At 34.3% G+C, this 24774-nt stretch overlaps 1 protein-coding gene across 1 annotated transcript; it reads right to left on the reverse strand.

Moving 5' to 3' along the window:
- Window positions 1–22727: 22727 nt before the first annotated feature.
- On the reverse strand, window positions 22728–23669 carry LOC145676381 (histone-lysine N-methyltransferase SETMAR-like). The gene has a single exon (XM_081747233.1). The coding sequence runs from the start codon at window positions 23667–23669 to the stop codon at window positions 22728–22730; it is 942 nt and encodes a 313-aa protein (XP_081603359.1).
- Window positions 23670–24774: the final 1105 nt, after the last annotated feature.

The raw sequence follows: 24774 nt of genomic DNA on the forward strand, positions 1-24774 counted from the left end.
CGGCTTCCTGTGCAGAATGTATCAGTTTGAATATGTATGGAAAAAACCTCCCAATTTTAGATATGAAAAAATTCCATTTCATCATTTCAAAACATGTCTAGTCATCGGGACTTAAAAATTGAGTTCTAAGGGCAAATCATGTAACAATTTGTGATCCGATATTTTTTTTGAATATATATCCATCACTGATCACAAAAATGCTGTATACCAGAAAAACACCTCACGGGAGGGGAGGAGGAGAAAACTGAAATTTTAGCTGTTTCCATTATTCACTATATCTCCCTAACTATTGGAGTTAGAGCATCCAAATTTTTTCATTTTGTTTGCTTAAGTGTCTTCTACAATTTAATTCTAGTACATTTTTGAGCTAAATATAACGGTTTTCTTGTTATTTTGAGTTTTACTAAGTATTGGTTGCTCGTGATGTCAGATTTTTAGTCATGTCTTTACAAGATCGAATTCGGAAAAATGTTTACTCTAAGGGTTTTTAAAATCATTTTATGCTCTTTCAAAAAATGTATGCTTATATTAGTGTAGGACTAATAGTGCTTGAGTTACAAGCGACTTTATTCGGTCGTGTGCGAAATTGATCACGGCGCGGTCCAAGATTTATCTTCCCACAAACGGTAGATATTAGCAGCTGATGATGATTTATATATATATATATATAATCTTGTCTGCCTGCAAGAATATAATCCTGGTGATTAAGTGTCTGTCTCTAATCTAATTAAAATATCCCAAGCACGATATCGTTAGCAAAAAGATAAATAAATAAATATTAATAAAAGTAAAGAACAATAGTTTTAGAAGATGAACAAATTTTCATATTTATCAGAAGCACTTTTCAAGTTAGGTGTTAATGATATTACATAAACAATTTACAGTACTGAAAATGTATTGAGAACAACATTTAACTAAATTGGAAAAAGCTGAGAGAACTGTATGGGAAAAAATGCCCAAGATGTATATGCAAAAAGCTTGGTGCCAGTGTTTTGTCAGCCATTGGCAGTGTTTCGTAATTAGATTTTTATGCAACAAACTAATTTTACATATTATAAAATACATTTCTATTGGAAAAAGTATTTGATAACCAATTAACTATATCATACCGACAAAATAAAAAAATATATTTAAGATAATGTTCACTTACTGTAATGAAGGTAACTTTACTTCAATTACTATCACAAATATACATATTTATCACTTATTATGAAACGAAGAATTGTGCTCCCAGTTTGTTTTGAAAAATTCTCATATCATTTCCGTCTTTTCGCAAATAATCGTCCAATATGAATTTTAAAAATATTTGGTAATGTGCTAATGGAAAGGGAATGGGTATTTCCACACATAAAAAACAATAGACCAGTGCTGTGGCGTAACATACTAATGGAAAGTGTGAGACAAGTTTAAAGGACACATTGATCATCCGACATTCAGTGAGCAATTAACAGCTGCTGTCTTTCCAAAAAGAACAGCTGCAAGAAAAATAATTCAGGTTCTTTACGTTGCGACTCTGAATTTTTACTCACTCGTTCTTAAAGAAAGTTTGAGAAAGTTGAAGAACTCAAGGAAATTAAGTGAGAAGTATATATTATTAAACCACTGCAGAAAGTGACCTTATAAAATCAAAAAATTACTTGTCTCGGATGGATATATGTTAAATAATGGAAAAATAAAATTCAAATTGTAAATACTGTATGATATACGAGCCAATCAGTCCCATTTTAACTGTATGTTTCACTCGAATTATATCAATTACAGTAAGGTTCGAGGTGTAGATATGGTGTGGAATGAAAAATCAGCTGGGAAGAGAAAATAAGAAATAGATAAGTTCTGAGAAAAGCGAATAAAGAAAACATAATACTAAAGTAGATAGTAAAAAAGGATAGAAATTTGTTTGGACACTGTCTAAAGATGAATTTCCTTGTAAGAAATACTTTGAAATGATTAGCTTCTGGTAGAAGAAAGAGGGGAAGAAGAAGATGTTAACTCTCCGATGATATGAAGGTCGAAACTTTTAATGGCTTAATAGAAACTAACAAGTGACATCACCCAATTGTCTGGCTTCGATTTCAATGAAATTTTTCTACCTGATAGAGAACACATATGTATTATTTGTGATGACAGAAAGTATTGCCATGGTGCATGTTTTCTACTTTTTTAATAATTTTTAAGAGTTGAGATGTGGTTATTTGAGATTACTGCAGAAGTCCCTTACTAACCTTTGTAAACGGAGCGTTAATGAAAGAACAACCATGTAGATACATATAAGGCCTAGGGGGAAGTTGTATGGTAGGTATGACCTTGACGGCAGACATTTTGAAATCCTCCACTCTGAATTAAGGTCAAAGTTTTAATGGCAATAGGGTGATATAATACATAACTTTAATCAGGCTAGAATTTAATCAGGAAGACAATGGTGAAGCTAGTTTTGAGATACACCCATTTGGGGAAAAGTTACAGGCATATAATTTTTCACTTACTACGTGCGCAAGTCCCTTACCTTCGCTTCTTTCCCGCGTATTAATGATAATAAGTGGATAAAAGCTTCGGTAATACATGTTATGCCTAGACGGAAGTGATACGGTAAGAGTATTCTTGACGGCAGTCATCTTGAAATCCGCCATTTTGAATTAAAGTGAAGTTTGAAAATTGAAAACCATAGTATGTGACACCACATTTTAATAGCAATTTTTTCCAAAAAGCCAATGGTATTCTTATTTTTGTTCTATAGTTAACCAGTATGAATTTAGGACTGCTTCTAATGTGCACCAAACTTGCATTATTCGATCTTTCAAATTGGCAAGACTCCTAATTTTCACCGCATGTTTTAAGATTCCAACTAGCACTTTCCAATTGTTACCATGGCTCATGTTTTCTAAATTTATTACATTTTTTAAGAGTTGCTATTTGTCAGTTCATGAATAGTGTTGGGATAAACATCCAGCAATCTTTCTGAATTTTGAAAACTTGCCATGTAATTATTTATTTCCTATACCTGCCCTTCAAAAACTCATTTACTCACATGAATCATGACATAATGACACAACTCCAACTTTACGTTCAGGTAATACCGAAGACGTAGCTTGTATAATAGATGAGACAAAAATTATCTGAAAATTCACTTCAAAAAGAAAAACGAAATAGATTGTTGTGTAAATCAAGGATCTTTTGTTTTGTTTTATATTTATTTATATTTATTTATTTATTTTCTATGGCAGTTTAGATAAGAAAGGCATTCGTTTTCTAGCGATTGTGGTCGATGGTTCATGTTTGTACGATTTATAATCAGTATTCATCGGAAACTCAATTAAGTTACACCTCTTTATAAACAAGTTACCTGTTTGCATATTATGTTCATGGTACAATCTTTTGGGAACAGTCATATTATGCCTCTTTAATATGTTCTATCATTGCTGCTGTTCTTTCAAAGTTGTATTTATTAAAAATATTTTATTGTTTATCGTTTGCGCAACATGCAGTCTACATTTTCTGATAATTTTGTGTTCGTATAACACCAGTTTGTTATAATTTCATTTGTATTTCTTTACCTCACGTAGATCCATAGGTTCTTCATGTATTCTCGTTTAAAAGAAATAATTACGTTGTAAGTCTTCAAAATTCAGTAAGATTGCTGGATGCTTATCCCAACACTATTCAGGAACTGACAAATAGCAACTCTTAAAAAATGTAATAAACTTAGAAAACATGAGGCAAGGTAACAATTGCAAAGTGCCAGTTGGAATCTTAAAACATGCGGTGAAAATTAGGATTGATACCAATTTGAAAGATCGAGTAATGGAAGTTTGGTGCACATTAAAAGCAGTCCTAAATTCAGACTGGTTAACTATAGAACAAAAATAATCGTAGCATAGGCTTTTTGGGAAAATCTGCTATTAAAATTAGACGTCACATGCTGTGGTTTTCATTTCTCAAACTCCACTTGAATTCAAAATGGCGGATTTCAAGATGGCTGCCGTCAAGGATACTTTTACCGTATCACTTCCGTCTAGGCATAACATGTATTACCGAATCTTTTATCCACTTATTATCATTAATACGCGGGTTAGAAGCGGAGGTAAGGGACTTTCGCACGTAGTAAGTGAACAATTAAATGCCTGTAACTTTTCCCCAAATGGGTGTATCTCAAAACTAGCTCCACCACTGTCTTTCCGATTAAATTCTAGCCCGAAATTATGTATCATGTTACCCTATTTCAATTTTTAAAAAACTTGACCTTAATTCAAATTGGCGGATTTCAACATGGCTGCGTCAAGGTCATATATGCATCTACATGATTCTTCTTTCATTAACGCTCCGTTTACAAAGGTTAGTAAGGGACTTCTGCAGTAATCTCTAATAACCACATCACAACTCTTAAAAATTATATATTAAAAAAAAATAGAAAACATGCACCATGGCAAAAATTTCTGTCATCACAAATAATACATATATGTCCTCTATCAGTTAGAAAAATTTCATTGAAATCGGAGCCGGACAATTGGGTGATGTCAGTTGTAAGTAGAATTTATTTTCTTCATCACCACATATAGGGATTTTCTTCATCACCCGATCCCAATGTTTTAATATCTGCGAAACCTGATTTCGGACATAATTTAATTATCATGTTATGTAGAAAAGTAGTTAAGAGAATTTAATTTTAAATTGAAAAACGAAACAACATGCAAAAACACAAGGACATGAATAAAAGAATTGTCTGTAAACGGATTTGAACCCTTTACTAGCCCTACTCTTAACTGTAAAATGGTGCCTCAGACCACTTTTTTCTTCATGAAACGTATCTCATTAACTTCTCTATATTTTCTGCTAAGCTGTACTCGTTTTCCAATTATTTCTATTAGCTTCGAACGATAGGGACACAAACACAGACACATCAAGAACATTTCAAATTTCAAGGGCTCTCCTAGAGGGAATCGAGCCCCGGATCCCAATCACTGACTATTTGTGAATGGCAAATAGCCGAACATAAATACACATACCTTGTAGAGAAGTATGAGAGATAACATCAGTATATCGCATAAAACTAATCCAAATTCTTTTACCCAAATGAAGAGCGATAGTATTTGTCGTGATGAAGACAACAAATTCTACTTAGTTTCTGCTAAGGCATCAGAAGTTTTGTTCTTCATATCGTAAAGGAGCAGACACCTTTCTCTTCCCCTCTTTTTCCTTTCAGAAACTAATCCTTCCAAAGTATTTCTTATAAGGAAATTCATCCTTAGACAGTGTCCAAACACATTTCTATCCCTTTTACTATTTACTTCAGTATTCTTCATTCTTCGTTCACTTTTCCCAATACTTATCTATTTCTTATTTTCTCTTCCCAGCTGATATTTCATTCCACACCATATCTACACCTCGAACCTTACTGTAATTGATATGATTCAAGTGAAACATACAGTTAAAATTTGACTGACTGGCTCGTATAACATCATACAGTATTGATAATTTAACGACAAAAATGAATTCTAATGCTCCATTACTTAACACATATCCATTCGAGACGAGTAACTTTTTGATTCTATAAGGTCACTTTCTGCAATGGTTTAATAATATATACTTCTCACTTAATTTCCTTGAGTTCTTCAACTTTCTCAAACTTTCTTTGAGAAAGAGTGAGTAAAAATCCAGAGTCGCAACGTAGAGAACCTGGGATTCTTTTTCTGGCAGCTATTCTTTTTGGAAAGACAGCAGCTGTTAATTGCTCACTGAATGACAGATGATCAGTGTTTTCTTTAAACTTGTCTCAAACTTTCCATTCGCATGTTACGTCACAGCAGGGATCTATTGTGTTTTTATGTGTGGAAATACCGTATCCCTTTCCATTAGCACATTACCAAAGATTTTCAAAATTCGTATTTCACGATTATTTGCGAAAAGACGAAAATGATATGGAAATTCTTCATAAAGATGGACGCACAATTTTTCGTTTTATAGTAAGTGATGGATATCTGTATTCGTGATAGTAAGGAATATAGGGTTACCTTCAATGCATTGAGGAAACTTTGTCAAAAATATATATATATTTTTTAATTTTTCTGTATGGTATGATTAATTGGTTATTCAATATGTTAGGAGTAGAAATGTATTTTATCGGACATAAAATTAATTCGATGTATATATTTCTAATTACAAAACACTGCCAATAGCTGAAAAGGCACTGGCACCAGATTTTTTACATGTATGTCTTGAACATTTTCGCCCATGTACTTTTCTCAACTTTCTCCGATTTAGTTAAATATTTTTCTCAATACATTTGAGTACTGAAAATTGTTCATATAATAATTTATCATTAGCACCTAACTTGAAAAGTGCTTCTGATAAATACGTTTCTAAAAGTATTGTTCTTTACTTTTATTAATATTTATTTATTTATCTTTTTGCTTACGAAATCGTTCACTTTTGTTTCCTTGTAAATTGTTTGCTACGGCTGCAACTTACAACACTTTGGTCACGATTTTAATGCACGTCACCCAAGTCGAGAAATACCTTTTCGACTGGGTTTCATTTGGATAAATCTGATAACTCTAATACATGTAGCTATTCGAACAGACCCGATTGGCCGAAAGAAACCGAAATGTCCGCTCTACAGCATTTTAATCTACTATTTCTGCACGATCTCCAATGTAATTTTACGTTTATTCGTCTTTTATACTAAAAGTAGTACCGCGGTTTTGGACACTCACTACGCAAAATTATATCATAAACCATTATTTGGGCTCAGTGATATTTCCTATATTCTACATGACAAGGTTGAGGAACTTGCTTGATTAGATTTTAGAAAGCCCTTATAAGAAAATCAAACAACTTACATTTTCTGCAATACTTACAGGTTTATACATTTATGGATTTTGTAGAAATCTTAGTTTTTTATATTTATAGAAAAAATGAGATGGAACCTTCAAGTTTTCCATCACACAACCATGCCCGATAGGCTACAAGAGATGGTGATAATAAGAAATGAATGCAATGAGTGGATTGAATTAAGTGAGAAAACACCGAGGAAACCCCAAAACACGATGTTTGTTCACTACAAGCAAGCGGAAATCTAACCATGGCTTCAACGCACCAGAGATGAATTCTCAATAACTAAGCCACCGTGACTTCTTTATATGTGAAGGAATTAAAATTTTGTTTTATTCAGTTCCTGAATTAAAGATGATGGAAGCCAATGTGCTGACCATACACATCACAATTGAAATTCATTTCGTTGACCATAGCTTATTATGGACTAGATTTGAATAGTATTCAATTTATTTTTGAGCTGTAAAGTTAATCATAGTTTCTATTATTAGAGTAATCTGGGACGATCTTTAACCCCGTAGAATCTACTTCATATTATTCGCTGATAAAAATTAATAAATAAATAGAAAATTGCAAATGTCGAATCACAGATTTAACTTTAATCATGTTTTCCTTTTTGCTGTAGTTTTTCCTGATCAATGAAAAAAAATAAAAGCAGAGCTTAAGTAAAGCTCGAAGTCGGGTCGGGAGAATAGAAGTGCTGTACGGATCCAATGATCGACGGAATAAGATAACGGAAGTAATCCATTCTGTAAATATATGGGTAATAGCCGTAACCCTCAGTCTGTGTAAGAACGTAGTTTTCTCTTTTTGTACTAAGTTTTACAATATTCCTATAGTGATTTGGTTGTCCAACTATCAGGCATAAATTGAAACTAATCTGCTATGGGAAAAAAACACTATTTCATATGTCTCTGAACTTTTATTTTCTAAAGTTTCTAACTATACATCGTTACTACTCGATCAAAGTATGGAACTTCCAAAGTATCAAATTGAAGAGACTGTATGCACTTTAGATACTATAAGAAAATTTAAAACATAGAAATGTAAACATATACATCTTACCTGAATGTAATGGTAAACACTGTCGTTCAAGAATGATGTTTTTGTAGATTGAAGGACACTTAGGAATATTTACAAGAAAAAATAACAAGGTCAGAATAGCGTCTGAGCGCTTCTCCCCAATTAAATCAGTTAAGCTTGGAAATTCCATACCATGGTACTCAACAAAAATAAATAAATAAAATAATAATACTAATAATAATAATAATAATAATAATAATAATAATAATAATAATAATAATAATTGCATGTTGTACAACATTCTAACCCACATTGCTTCCAGAAAGGTGAACGCAAAGAATCAAAAATATATTATTATTCTTTTTTATTTACAAATAATTTATTGATGCGAAAAGTTTCATACGAAAATGAGAAAATAAATTATTTTCTTTCGTGTTGCGCGATCGATTTGGTCAAGGACAATGGTCTTCACTGGCATATCATATTGTCACAAATTTTAGTAATAGTGTGATCCCAACTTTGTTGACCATAGTTATGCCCACAGAAATGCAATCCTAGCTAATATGTCGGTAGAGTATAGCACATGGAACCATATTTATGCAAAACACTTTTGTCTTTCTCAACTTCGCACGCTGTAGATAGTTTATTATGGTAAGGATTTACACAAAATACACTTGTAACTTTAACTGACTCATATACAAGGGATTGACATTAATGAATGCAATCACACAAAATGCAACAGTAAGCTTACTTTACGTGTATATTATGGCTTGAATGCAAAGAAAATAATCTAAAAAATTGCAGTTACAATTTTACCTTAAACCTATTTAATGGCTTCTTATCAGATTACAATTATGATTAATAGTTTACGGTACTTCTTAACTGGAAATTTGCGTTACAGTTCGATATCGTTCACATATACTTTATCATATCATAGTCATTAGACATTTTGGTTAAATGAATCGCTGATTTGAGAAACGTCGTAAATCAATAACGTCAATAGTGCCGTAAGATAATGATTTGTGACTTTTCTCAAGTCAAAGACACTTGTTGCAGCTCGATATTGCACCAATTAATAGCGTGAGTTCTGACATATCACAACCAAAGAATGTAGCTGCCCTTCAAGAACCAAAGCTGCATGTAAGCAAATTTCCGGCATATGGTGTCTTATGACGTTTCTCAAATCGGCGATTCAAATATGAATCACCCACCTAGACTTGTACAGGATTTTATCAATGGCGTGCAATTCTCAGAAGAAGATTTGTTCGTGTAAGTTTAGAAGAATTAATGAGTCACCGTACAGTCGTCAAGAATTAATTTCAGAGCCCTCAAAACATTAAGAAGAGTAAATTACACAATAGAAATGAATCAGAACGTGATTGGAGACAGTGAAGTGAATAGTAAAGCAAATGGAGCTGGGGTTATTCAGCAAACAATTGAGGTCAACACTCTATGGAAGTCTAATATAGATGAGGGTTGTGAGAATACAATACCAGGGATGAAACAAATTACCCTTAAGTCTACATAAGACAAATAAATGATCGCTGATCTGATACACCCAATTATAAGAATTCGTCGGATGACGTTGAGTTATCGGTTTTAAATTTCGTCAGATATTGTAATATTGTCCTTCACCCTGAATTTGTTATCAGATGTAAAGCAGTCCCATAGAATGAGCTTATTCTCTCTTTATTTAAAATTTAGAAATCAAGATGACTGGTTTTGCTTCTGTAAGTTTTTATCTATCAGCAAGTAGCACAGAAGTACAAATTTTACGTCATAGCATACCTCGTGAATCCTGTAACAACCGTATTCTCTACTTTAGATTCATATAATGGATCCTAAGTAGCTAGTCAATTTTTTCTTTGGGGCTTTCAAGCAAATCATGAGACATTCTTTTACAGGCATGGTGACCCATATGGATGTTAACGTCGTGCAATTACCAGGCATGACATTCTGTCCATAGCTTGATGAATAACATATTCCAAGTTATGTATTCAGATCGAAAGATAGTATTCATCAATGTTGTCGGCTCAACGTTCTAAAATGTTCAATATTCTCAAGCTGTTTCTACTTTGTGCATTATCATTCATTTCAACTGTCTCTCTTATCTTCAGTGTATAATACTGGGATTTTAAAGCTAAAAAAAGTTAAAGCTAATAAGTTTTTAAATTTATGAACTTGTAATTTCTTTGTATTTAGTACTTCATAGGAAATTAAAGGCCCCATTTCTAAATTTACTAGCACCTTGTCCTCATTTTGTTAAACTGTATCTAGATTGCTCTTCGAAATAAGGAGAGATAACAGCCATAAGACACATTAACGTCATATTATTGTGCTATGCGCTGGGAGAAACACAATATGCAATTAGTAAGGAGTTGATCAGTGATAAAATAGCTAACTCAAACTATGTAGACTTCGTAAACTTGTTGAGTACTACAGTCCCCGACTGCTTTTCATATTTTCCCGTACATTAGCTGATACATCTATTCCTCACATGGGGGAATAAGGTAACGGAAAATATTTGACTTTCCTTGAAATGCTTATATATCTGTAAAAGAGTAATAACAAAAAAACTATAATACATTCCATTATTTTGATAAGAGATAATTGTGTTTTATTACTATTGCTAATAGCCTATTAACGTGTTGCATAAATCTTCTACGGCCCTTCTTTCACGACCCTTAAATCTAGATTAAATATCTCATTATTGTATATTATAGTAGACTACCACTCAAATCTGAAACGTTATACTTTGATATGTAAATTAATAAGGATTAAGCCTATCATTACGGTTAATTATAACATTATTATTTGGATTTTAATTAAACTTAAACAGGTAGATTTAATTCTTTTGAAAAAGATTCATATTTCTTTCAACTGGTTCTCCTTTGTAGATAAAGCATCATTTGTGTCCAATTATGTCCTCAAGTAAACCCCTTATCATACTGTAAAAGAGTCTTAATAATTTAATATCATTATTAAGTGAAAATAATAATATTAAAAATATTTTTATGTCATTTTCAGTTTTAGAAAATTAATAGTTTGTTTTTGTTTTGGTATTCAGTTTTGCAAAATTTTGTAATTATATATTCTGTTGTTAAAAAATATTTATTTTTATCGGACAGCGTAATGTAAAGTTATGCAAACCTCTGAATCTTGGCATGATGCTCAAACTTTAAGAAGTATCAACTAAGATTTCTTCAGGAAAATGTCATACGCACGTGTAGTGGATTCAACCCATGTTTTTGAAGCCACAAACTACAGTGTAAGCACCTTTTTGTTATATTAATGCTTCAGCTTACTCCGTTGTAGTCAGTTTTGAGGGAAGTCTCTTTGGGAGTGATTGGGGAGTTAATGGTACTCAGTAGCTTAGCAAATATTAAAGCAACCAAGTAATCGAAAGCATTCACAAAGTTATTCAAACAAACTAATTGTTTGTACAACAAAATCAACTGCACTAAACTATTGGAGTTCCTAATTTTTGTTGACATCGTCAATTTTGTCAGGTATAGTTCATTCAACCTATAAAAGTTTGCCTAAAAATGATCAAACACTTTAGAATAACTTTAGAGTAACATACATTTTGCTGCACAAACACACACTTCTACGGAATAAATATGAATAAAATACCTGTTAAGTATTACTTCAATTTCTTATTTTTTCTTTCACAAACGGAATTATTTTGAAGTCTGAAAACATTTTAGTGCAGCGCCCACATCCACTAGAGGCTAAGTGAACCGGAGATAAGCAAAGCATACCAGAAAAAGAACTAAGTTTTGGTTAACCCAGGTTCAACTCAGTAAAAGTTTAAAACGTTTCGTAAAGAAGTTAGTATTCTCGTAAAGAAGTTAAAATATGATTAGCATCTAAATGTCTAGGATCAAATATTATGCTCTTCTTGATCAATAACTGTCTCAAATAAATAAAAACAAGGTTTTAAAGGGTTGCAAATTTGAGATTTTTAAACGCTTTATTTCAATAACTGCTTTGATATGAATATCACATCCGGTCACGCATACAGTTCTCAATAAAGATAACCATGCTCTTCATAGGAATTTGAAATTTCAAAATATTCCAAATATGTGATAAAAATGGTAAAATTTGCAACTTGTTTAAATATGTCTTACTCCGAAAACTTGTAATATTTACTCCAAAATGAAATGAAATGAAATCTTTGAGTTGTACGTTTCACGGTTATGCCAGTAAGGCGAAAGGAGACGGTATTGATGAGCAATGAATGAAATGGTGGAATAAAGAAAGTGGGAGGAAACGGGAGAACCCCGAGGAAACCCACGCATGCGGTGTTTGCCCACCACAAAGTTCACTTGGCGGAGGCTGGGATCGAACCCGGGACACCAAGCACAAGAGGTCAACGCTCTACCACTGAGCCACCGCGGCCTCTAATTTTCACTCCAGAAACCATTGCTGTAATGCTCATGAGTCAAAGTAAAGAAAGACCCACATTGAAAGAGAGTTCCCATTTTACGTCATTTTAAGCAAGATATCAATCTCAATCTTTACCTTTATATTTCTAAAACGGTTTAAGATATCCAATTGCTGTAAACGACATTATGATTTTTATATCAATTCAAAAACTTCAAAATATGAACACTTAACACAGCACCTTTAGAATATACATCTTTATGTTATATTGGCAACTGTGTTAATCAGCAGGCTTTGCAGAAGTCTCTCCATATTCGCATCACACCCTATTTCAGTGTTTTTTATTTTTAATTTAAAGGTGGAAGGTATTTCAAGATTATGGTCTCGTGTGACAGTTTGGTGAAAGTATGGAGGAACCTGAAATCCGTAAAATGAGTGAGGTAGTAGCACTGGCGATGCATATGCAGCAACGCAAATGAATGGTGAGGTAAATGATTGGCTGTAAGAAGTTAGGTTATGATGCAAAAGAAAGTTCCTCTGAGTTTCATAGATGCTAAATTTGGGATTCGTAGTTTGTTTTCTGAATTCTACCTAATGTGCCTAGTATTGGAGTTGCATCACAAGGAAAAGTTTTCAAGATGATAATGCCAAACAAATTACATGGCAAACATACATAGTCAAAAAGTCATCTTTTAGAAAAGTAATTTTAAAAACTTAATGGTAGAAATTACTCATCATTTAAGAGGGTTCTCACTGAGGACTTTAGGACGAAGGTAATAAGAAAGTCAATCAGCAGTTGGTTAAACCTATTTCCAGAATCACTTTCGTAAACGACTTCCATAACCTAAACAGCCATAGTCTGGTTGGAAATTCAAGATAATTTATCAATAATCAGCGTCTAATCAGAGATTTTCATGCAGGACAATGTGGTCTCTTTTTGTATTTAATCGGGTACGTTACTGTTCAATTTTCTTCAGTTGTTAGCAATATTAATAACCATATCTGCACAGAAAATAAATGAAACACATTAATAGAATAAATCATATTTGATTGATACGTCATTTGACCAGTTTTAGGATGTACAACTTCTCACGAAGTTGAGCCATGTATTCGGAGAGATAGTGAAATTCTCTCACTTACCCCAGTAATGATAGAGCGAAATCTATACCTGGCTCACTGTTCTAATATTGGTCATAAATATTTAATATTTGAGATATCTACCTTCTTATCCCAACTTTTCCCTCTTTTTGTTACATAATCACTATTCTTGTTTTTATGTGCCATCACCTTTCATGGCAAAAGAAGTACACGGTGACCCAGTGGTACTTTTGTGGTAGGAAGTCCCATCTTCTATCCATCATAAGTGAGTTTGTCGTGAAGAAGATTGTATCAATTACTCTTTTTTCGTTTTCTTTTTTTTTTGCCTGCGTGTTTTTCTTTTTTGCGTTGTACAGCCATTTTCTCGCAAATACTTATTCAGCCAATTTTTCCAAAATCTTTAATAATATTAATTTTTATCTCTTTTAGCACACAGGTCATGACTAAGGGTAATGAACCTGCAGATGTAATAATTTTATTAAATTTTATTTTATCCACTGCATTCAGTAATTGTTGTAGTTATGCATCCTCCCACAACACATCAAAAATCCTTTGCCACCTTGATTCTGTTATTAATATCGATTGTCTTTGAACGTCATTTTGTTACTTGCTTCATCCTACATGAATCTAGTCCATCTGACAGAGCATCTGTGACCACTTCACTTTGTGTGGGGAACTATCTTGCGCTGCCACTGAAAGATTCAGAATCATGCATTTCTGGATAGAGTAAATTACAAATCTAAGACATTAACATGGCATCTAAGCTCAATGGCTAATAGGTTTGGAAACAGTTGTCCAAAAATTCATTTTCCCACGGTTTACACTGCTTTAGCTGTGAAAATGCACTTCTGGCCACAGACCAATATAATGTTTTCTCCTTATTTTGATGTCTAGAATTAGCTGTTTCAGTTTGTCGGTGTAATTCATTAACACCCTGTACATATGGTAACAAATCGTTGAAATTTCATACATTGCAAATAACGAAAGACTGGCATTGTTTGTCATTCTCTGTGTACCAACCATGTTAAAAGTGTTTCCACCTCAACTATATATTTTAGAAGGCCTTATGGCAATTAATTTTATATTTCAAATCTGTATAAGGAACCAAAATTTATAATATCGCTCCCGTTTTGGAATATTGCAGACTGAGTATGATACAATATTACAATTATTGAAAAACGACCTAATTTTGGAGAGTTCTACAACAGTGTTCGCATAAGTAAGACAGACGGGATAACACACACTCAAAGCTGCTAATTGTCGAATACTCCGTTCATCATATGATGTATTGTTAAAACGAGTTTAATACCCCACTGTTTTCAAGAGACCTTATTGTTTAGTGAAGTATCACAAAGAATTACGCAGGTGTTTTTCAAGAGACACAAATATCATGATATCATTTACTGCAATTTAATATCACAAACCATTCTAGGTATGTGAGAAGATTGTAAAGTTTTATGTATACATGTGGTATTTAAATAAATGATCTAGTTTGCCTATGTAATATTAGATAACAATATATTTAAGTACGTGTAATAACGACGGTTTCGCAAAACAACCCAGTTTCTGGCAGTCTTACAAAAAATTCTATAGAATACCATATCTCCAGAACGATTTCAGGTACAAAATTGATGTAGGCAGTTGTGATCTTAATATCCCTTGAAAGCTATCTTTGGAATTGGATCAGACACTAATGTAAGAAAGTAACCGGAATGAAGACTTTTGGAAAAAGTAAAATATTCAGTCATTTGTAACTTTCCTTCTATTTATTAGAAATTCGTAATTTTTTTCTTATAGTGTTTAGACACCAAAGTTTTTCAGAAGCTGATTCTTTTTTCCGACCTGATTTGCGGCCTTCATTATTTAGGTCGCTGAAATTTGAAATATATCATATTGAAGATTCCTTACTCTCAAACACTGATGAACAAACGTATTATTGTACGTTTCCGTTTAAGATGTAGTTTTAGAAATGTGTAATAATTCGACGTAGTGCCGTTTGAAAAATATTTAATGTTGGTTGGCAACACTCATAACGTGCTGATATCACGTAGCATGTCCAAGAAGTTCCCTAGACGATATATATGAATAATATACAAGATTGCCATTTGTACCAGAAAAATCTGGGACCGTCATGGAATCGAGATCTTCGTCCTGACGACGTCCCGAAAATATTTCTCCTGACGCTTACATGTCCCGGATTTCAGTGGAGAATAAAGGAAGGGAATATTATAGTTAGATTTTTTCACAGGATTAGGTATATAATTATTGTCTTCAACTTCTGAGTATGGCAATTCAAAAGAAAAAAAACTTGAATACATAAAACATGGATTTAATTAAGTTCGCGACTTAACTGCACGTACCTTGACATTGAACGAAGCATTGTTTTCAATGGGAAAGGGATAAAATATTTTGCTGCTCAATCTTCAGTTCTCAGTTTAAATCTGCATCTTGTTTTTGAAAATAACTAAAATAAAGTAAAAAAATTAACGAAGGAAGTTAACAAACGCCGCCAGAACATATTGCCAATGAATTAACCGTTAAAGGAAAAGGCAAAACACATGAAAGGAAACACCATACTTTGAATGAACTAAAACATGCTCTGAAAGCCACTAAACATAACAGGTCCTAATACATTGTTAAAAATGCTTACCTAGGGGCAGGTGGTAAATCAAGTACTTACGTATTTTTAACTAGGAAAGAGAAGATCTACTAAAATGACTGGAAGTGTGATTAGGTAATACTTGAACAACTCTATCTAATAGAAAAAAATAAATTGGTATATAACACTTCTTTTCATTTTAAACTTTTCAAAGATTCTCATAATTTAGTACCTTCTCGGATTTTCATTCTTAACATATGGCAATCCTACTATTATAGCATGTCAATGTTTTTGTCTATTAGTATAAGTTATAAGGACGTAACAAGATCTTCTCTCTACCTACAGTTATAAGGTTTATAATTACTGTTTATAATTCTTATAATTATATATAATAATAATATTAATAATATCATAATTATATATATATATATATATATATATATATATATATATATATATATATATATATATATATATATATATATATAATTATTATTATAATTTATGTTTATTAATACTAACCTAAAATATCACTTAGTTACCTAAAACTATGAACGCCTGCTTATATAACACCAACTTACGCAATCACCATTTTTTTTGAAAGAATATAGACCGTGTAGGCCAGTAAGGATAATTAATACGAAACTGTATTTTTTGAATCACAAATTAATAGTTTGTTTCTAGTTAATAGTGAGAAACTTCACATTGTCTTAATTATTATGAAGAAGTTAAAAATCACGTATAACACGCTTAAACATTGTAATAAGACATTTCCGTTTTTAAAGAAGAAATGCGTAGACAAAAGTATGACTGAATTATTATGTTTTTTTAAATGTTCCCAAGGTTTCACTTCGGTAGTAGAAAAAAGATTCAATTTGTAAATTTCATTATAACAAAAAAGATCGTCCTTCGTTTATTAAAAAAATACAAACACACAATGCGCTTACTTCCAGTAATAGTTAGTTATATCTAAATAGTAAGTTAGTTGCCTAAAATAAGTGGACAATAACTCATGAAATATAAGTCACCACTTTAGCAAATTTCAAATGTTGGTAGGCTTGAAAAACCTCAATATGTGTCTGATATAGCATGGTGCATGTACATTTTGTTTTGGAGTTATTGATGATCAAACTCATGTAAACTCAAATCCTAACTTCGATATTAAATAGCTCGAGGCCCAACAATCTGTAAAATACTATATTAAATATGCATACTACTCACAAATGTCTACCACAATGACAAATTCGGTCAATATTGAATGAATTCCATTAATCGCTTCTAGTTTTATTTAATTAAGTTTAAATTACATTTTCTTGACCAATAACTTGGAACTAGAAATCTCTCTACACCATAATATTTCATACTAAGCTAAAATATGTACAAAACTCATCAACCATTTTCACCATACCAAAGTTGGTCAAGGACATATGGGTTTTATAGAACACGGTTTAGTGAAATTTCTTCATTTTGAGACACCCAAAGCCCAAATTTTTTTGGTCGACAACCCAAGACCGAACAACCTGTATATCATAATATTTTATGAGCGTACTAATCTGTACGAGGTATACTATCGTATCAAATTTCTACAAAATAAAATTTGTATCGTCGATAGCATGCCACACATAAGAACAATCCATTATGCCGAACCCTAAATTTGATGACCGATAACTCTCGATCCAAAAGATGACAGAGTTAATTATTTCATGTGTTTACTAAGCTCGTGAATTTCTATTACCATCCCAATATTGGTCAACATCGGTTGAGTCTCTTTGATCCTTTACAATATATACTCTCATTCTGATATTCTTTTCAGTAAAATCATTATGAATGACAAAAAGTGGTATTAAACAAAAATAATAATAACAATAAAAATAAATTTAATGTTTCGAATAATCCATAACAAATTTAGGTGTTATTTTAAAGAAACTGACAAAATCATGTGTACAAAAATGCAATGGACGTCATATGTCGTCTTTTGGTGACAAAATGGCTTAACCGTTTGATAATATAGTACTTTGTGAACATAGTAAGCAAAAAGATCGAGATTGTTTTTTTTTATCATTTCAATCTGGTAATCAATTATCCAGTATCCACAAGTTAACATTTAACACACACATTGACGTAACTGCTGCGCCAAGAATTTAAACCTCAATAGCTCAAACCCTAATTAAGCTACGAATATAATTTTTGTATTAAGGCGTTCCTGAGGGACAAAGCTATGCACAGAAGTACATTTTATGTATGTTGGGTACCACGACGGATGGTAAAGTTGGGCCATTTGAAGGCTTTTTTGGGAGGCCATTTCCCCTTGAGGTTATACTCCTAAAAGTTGGTATGTGAAGCAGTGGATTCACACACTACATGCTAATACCCTGTATAGGATACGGACAAAATCTCGCAGCCGAAACATCCCCGCCCAAAATATCGCCGGCCAAAACCTCGCGTTGCAAAAACCTCGCGTGGCAGAAACCTCGCCGCCCAAAATCTCGCGTGGCCAAAACCTCGCCGACCAAAACCTCGCGGGACAAAATCTCGCCGGGCCAAAACCTCGCCGCCCAAAACCTCGCCGGGACAAAATCTCGCCGGGCCAAAACCTCGCGTTGCCAAAACCTCGCCGCCCAAAACCTCGCCGGGCCAAACCCTCGCCTGCAGCTTAATAAAAATTCAGTGTAGTATAAGAATATCTGCTGCTTTTCTTATAAGTAAAAAGAAAAAAGGAAGAAAGAACTTGATGTGGTGAGAGTAGGGGCGCCGAAGTCTCTAGCTACGGCTCTGTATATATATATATATATATATATATATATATATATATATATATATATATATATATATATATATATATATATATATATCCCCCTCCCTTTTTTGTGCCGAGAAAGTGAAATTATAAAAGACATCCTAGGCTCGAACCTCATCTATGTTGAAAATTTGATTGAGATCGGTAGGATGACTCAAGAGGTATAGTGTAACAAACATAGTCATTTAATTTTTATATATATAGATTTCCAAAGCATGAATTAGAATTTTTCTTGTCATTATTTTAATGTAATTATGTGTTATTACTAAATATATACATATAGTAATATATAGAACATTCTGCATTGAAGATATCCTCGTGAAGAGGTTTTATCCTGACGACATTTCTTCCCAGGCGACACTACGTCTCGCTTAATTTAGACCAGGCGAGATTCTGTGTCGCGAGATCATTACAACGAGGTTTTAGTCAGGCGAGATTTTTCGTATGGCGATATTTTGGGGCGCGAGGTTTTGGAAGACGAGGTTTTGGCACTGCGAGATTTTGGCCCGCGACGTTTTGGCCAGGCGCGGTTTTGGCCCCGCAAGATTTTGTCCCGCGAGGTTTTGAGCGTCGAGGTTTTGGACAGGCGAGGTTTCGGGCCGGCGAGATTTTGGGCTGCGAGGTTTTGGGAGGCGAGGTTTTGGCCAGGCGAGGTTGTCGTCGCGAGGTTCTGGCCGAGAGGTCTTGTACCCAAACCACCCTGTATGTGTACTTGTTGCTTATATGACGAAGAAAGGGGCAAAATAGGCAATTTTCTTGAGTCTCAGTTTTTAATGTAAATTACATTTATTTCCAGGACGGTTCCATATAAAACAAGATATATTTGTACTGAATTGGTCTAGGAACATAATTCTTGTTGCTGTAATGATGTTTACAGCAAACATGATGTGCATATAACATGGTACTGTGGGGGCATACGGAGTGAATGTCAAATTCTATGAATTTTTCTTATACGCATAACATTTTTTTGAGAATATTTCCTACATAAAACGAATTCATTACCCTTTTCTTTTCGTAAAATGCAATATATATATATATATATATATATATATATATATATATATATATATATATATATATATATATTTCCTTGACACACACACACACACACTCACAATAATTACTTGTAGGAGGAAGAGGGTAACTAACAGAATTTTTACCTCCAAAGTTTTGGCTACAAGCTAAGCTACAAATCAAAAGCCAGCGAGGGCGTCATTGTTTACTGGAGTTCAGGTTATTGTTGACAATCGGTAAAGATAAAAATGTTTTGTTGTCAAGGCTGAGTACGAATGACAAAGCACAGGCAGTTTCGTCTATCTACCCCTCCCATGATTCATACCCCCACTGCAATGCAATAAAGATTTCAAGCCACGATTCCTTTTACTTAGTCATTTGAAAACAGTTTCTCCGTACGCGTAGTTATGCTTATTAGTTTGTCCTTGTAATATTGGAGTGAACTGAGGACCCAGGGTATTGTTGATAAATTGGTACAGTGGCATACCTCGTAATTTCTGTAGAGGACATTATTTTTGAAGCTCACGAAACTTCAAATTGCAGGGTCCACAAAAGTGTCTTTCTGGAAAAGACATAGGCATTATACAAGATGAGGACACTGAGCTTTAAGACTTGGAGAAACTTGGATGAAGTAGAGGAATATGATCTAAAGGCGGTAAGGGGGACCAATAATGAGGTTATTATTAATGATGGAGATGATAAGATGATCTTCAGCCCTCAGATAGTCAAGTCTGAGACTGAGAGAGGGCTGAAGGTCCTCAGAGACAGCTAGTTCCAAATGTTGTACAATTCGGTGCAGCAGCTGCAATGGCTGTAACGAGCCTTACAGACACAAGTGGTCTTTTTGTTATTGTTACTGCTGTTTACGAAGCAGGTGCTCAATATTATGGTGCAGTAGACAAACATGTATGGTCTCGCTTACTACTATAAATACGAGGTTGGTTTATGAGAACAAGAACTTTACGTTATTCTTTAACGAATTCTGTCTGATTTTTGCTATAAAAGTATACATGGCATATGAGATCAAATCGTTGTTCAGACACTGTTGGTCGACTGGCAAATTCTACCGTTAGTCATGGTTCGGTAACGTAATGTCTTGTAACATTTTTTTTTTCAAATTCTTCGCTATCTTCATTTCGAAGACAATCAGAAAGCTCCAAATCATAACTTATGAGATTGACCCGAAAGAAGAGTGTAATGAGTACCTAGGGGAAACTGCATGAATTAATATTAGATTCATGATTGTAAAATTTAGTGATTCCAAATGTTATCAACGGGCTGGAAAGGGTTACAGGTCGTGTCAGCTTAAAACAGCATATAACGAAATAGCACAAGATATTTGGGATAAAAGTTTTGGAAGTCTGTTGTGACAACGGGTATAATTGGAATATGCTTACGTAATTGGAAAATATGCACGATTTGGATACTTCTGAAAGAGTTGTGACTGAAAGCATAGTTCACGTACTTCTAGAGTTGTTGAGCGAAGGTGGTTATAACATTTTTAAGAAAAACGAACTATTTCTCTTCAAAATTGTTTGATGAAGTGAGGCTGCTGAATATTTATTGCTTCCATACGGTTGCACCTATGCGTAAGAACATGTCACGTGATATTTCTTCTAAGAAGGTGATTAAAGGTTACGTGAATACATAAATTAAAGGTTATCTTACCGCGGTGCGGAGGAAGGATAAACATGATTTTTATGTTCTCACAAATATGAATCCTACATCACAAATCGGAACATACAGGTGTATTCCTATCGGCAGATGGAAATGCCCATATACAACTTGCATATGGAATACGTTGAATTGGTGGATGGGATGGACAATTCGTACTCGGTAGCAAGAAGAACAACCCAGAAGTGACCGACGAAGATGTTCCTCCATCTCGTCCATTTCGTTCTGTTGAACGCATTCTATATTTTGGAACACATTTCATTGAAACTGGACAGCAGCAGACATTGTTGAGTTTGTGAGGCAACAATGTTCGTTAAGATACCTAGATGTTTTATACTGGTTGCAATGTCTCACTACGCCTCCTACTGCTATCGACAGAAACACAGCCTACACAGGATATGAGTTTCATTCTGCATTTTATGTGGGTACTGGTTTCCTACATAAGTATTTTGCCTACATAAGTGTGAGTACTGTTTAAAAATCTTTTTCTTCTTCTCTTTTTCCGAATAGAGTGGGAATTGCACAAATGTCACCTTGTTGCAATCTGTTTTTTTACAAGTTTTCCAACGATTCATGATTCTCGACTCTGTGATAACTTGTGTTATCACAAGGACCTCCAACACGAAGGGCTGCAACAAACCTTCGAAAATGATAAACAGGGCGTTTTATGGGAATTTCTTTCTAAACTTTTATCTCGCTTTGTATTTCAGCAATGACTATCATTTTGTATTGTCACAAGTGCATGTGACCTACACATTAGCATCACTATCTCAGCATAGGGTGACTGCGAAGGTTGCCATGGCCTTCCAAATTTTATTTCTTCATAATTTAGGACTTTTTGTTTCCTTCAATAGGGCGGGAATTGAACATGTTCTTTTGTTGGAATCTGTGGCCCTTAATCTTTCTAAGGACTATAATTTCTTTTCCATCAAATTCTAGGGGCCGGTAGAGAAGACACCTCATTTTGCTAAAGGCTTCCGTGATAGTGGGAACGTAAACCAAAAGATGACGCAAACTGTAAACCAGCTGATTCATGCAGGCTGTGTGGGGTTTGCAAACGAATTTACCGGTTATTTGCTTTGCAAAGGTATAGAAGTGTGAGAGTTGCTTGGAGTATCGTGAAATTTGTTAATTGTTTAACCTTTGTTTAGATTGAACTTCCTCTGTTAAGAATTGCATGCATGTACAAGTTGTACATTTTATTATAGTGCAAGGGTGAATCAAAAAGTAAGGTAAATTGTTGATTAACAGAAAAGCGTACAGAGATACGTCGATGAAGCTTTACTATCTTTGAAGTATGGTATCACACTATTATTCGAAGAAGGAACCGTAGTTGTCTAAACATTTATTCCAACGTGGCACCAAATCATCTATGCCCTGTTCAAAGAAATGTGGTTTCAGATTTCCTAACCAGGTACGTGTACCCTGTTGTGCCTCTGTCAGTGTCTGGAAACGCTGCCCACGGAGATGTTGCTTCAGGGGGCCGAACAAATGGTAATCCGACGGGACTAAATCAGGTCTATACGGAGGGTGATCGAGAATTTCCCACTTGAACCCGCGGAGGTGTGTACGGGTCCGTTCGTCTGTATGTGGACGTGCGTTATCAGGCAGTAACAACACGCTCTCTCGGAGTGTCCCCCGCCGTTTCTGCCGTATGGCTGCTTTCAGCCTGTCCAGAGTTTGGCAGTAGGTGTCTGCATTAATGGTCGTACCCTTTTCCAGAAATTCAACATGAATAACACCGAGACGGTCCCAAAAGACAGTAGCCATTGTTTTCTGGGCAGATGCTATTGTCTTGCATTTCTTGGCCTGTGGTGACGATGGATGTTTCCATGTCATGCTCTGACGTTTGGATTCAGGTGTCCATAGAGGTATCGGAGTTTTATCGCCCGTTATGATGTGATGAAGGAATGAATTTCCTTCGTCGGCATAACGTGTGAGGTGGCTCAGGGAAATGCCCATTCGCTGGTTTTTGTGTTCGTTACTCAGAAACTTGGGTACCCAGCGCACACACACTTTTGTGAAGCCTAGTTGGTCATGGAAGATACCGCTTACGGAACCATAAGAGACATTCAATTCATTGGCAATGTTCTGCAACCGCACTCTTCTGTCTTCACGAATCATGGCATCGACGACAGCCACATTCGTGTCGGTGATTGACGTTGATGGTCTGCCACTTCTCCCATCATCTGTGACAGTACTCCTAGCACTTGCAAATGCGTTACACCACACGTACACTTGTTTCAGCGACATAACACTATCTCCGTAGACCTGCACCAATTCTCGATGAATATCACATGGTTTTGTTCCCTTGGCCCAGAAAAAAACGAATGACACCGCGCACTTCCTCCTTGGTGTAATGTTCCAGTCGTTGCGCCATCTTTGAGTTGCTCTCAGCACCAGACGGGTGGACGTAGAATGTTGTCACAAGCCGTCACACTTCTATTACCAGATTACCTGTAACATGGAAAAGAATTAATTAGCTACACACAATACTATGGGTTTGACAGGCAAGTTCACCTTACTTTTTGATTTATCCTTGTATAACATTAATTTATTAGTTATATAGAAAGATATTTTATTATGGCAAATTGTGTTCTTTTTTTCATTTAATTTTCTAACTAAAAATGGTATTCCTAGTTTTCTTTAGCTTTCTAACTAATGTGGTGCAACTAGTAAAAGTTTGGTGACAAAATTACTTCAAAATGATGAATGGCACTAGTCGTAAAGTATCGTTTCATTACAAAAGTTTGAATCATTTTATTGATTGCACTTTCTAATACTGTATTACACGTTTATAATAATTATTAAGGATACTTTTTTCATTTGAGGAATGTATTTCCAAAACATGCAAAATCCGAAAATGTCTGATTTTGTATTGAATATGAACGAGTATACTAGGTATGCAATCTCTTACGTTAAATTTTGTAATTATTTTTTGTCAAAACACATTATTTTCTGTGCTAAATTATATTTCAAATACCACTTGCCATAGTGTTTCAATGTAAAATTATATATTTTTTGCCCTTCCTGAAGAATTCTACGAAACGGATTTAGCATGTTTTGGAAATACAAAGGCTGTTCAAAAAGTTTTGCACAGTGGTCTCTATTTTTTATTTGTTGCAGTAGGGGAATGGAATTTTTGTGACCATACTTCGAACATTTAGCTATACACGGAACCTACTCAATGTAGCCTCAATCAGCTGTGACGTATCTGGTCCAACGTTCTTTCCATGATGTAAATGCACTTTGGTAAAATTCTGGGGATTGACATTTACACCATCGCTTCACACAGGAAATAAGGTGTTTCTCACTATCAAATGTTTTACCGCGCAGGTGGGTCTTCAGACGACCAAAG

Source organism: Thermobia domestica, unplaced genomic scaffold, assembly GCF_964235325.1.
Source record: "Thermobia domestica unplaced genomic scaffold, izTheDome1.hap1.1 HAP1_SCAFFOLD_128, whole genome shotgun sequence".
Classification (NCBI taxonomy): domain Eukaryota; kingdom Metazoa; phylum Arthropoda; class Insecta; order Zygentoma; family Lepismatidae; genus Thermobia; species Thermobia domestica.

What these genes read in the sequence shown, in the direction of transcription:
- LOC145676381 (XM_081747233.1), bottom strand. Translation starts at nt 23,669, where the DNA reads ATGTCGCTGAAACAAGTGTACGTGTGGTGTAACGCATTTGCAAGTGCT.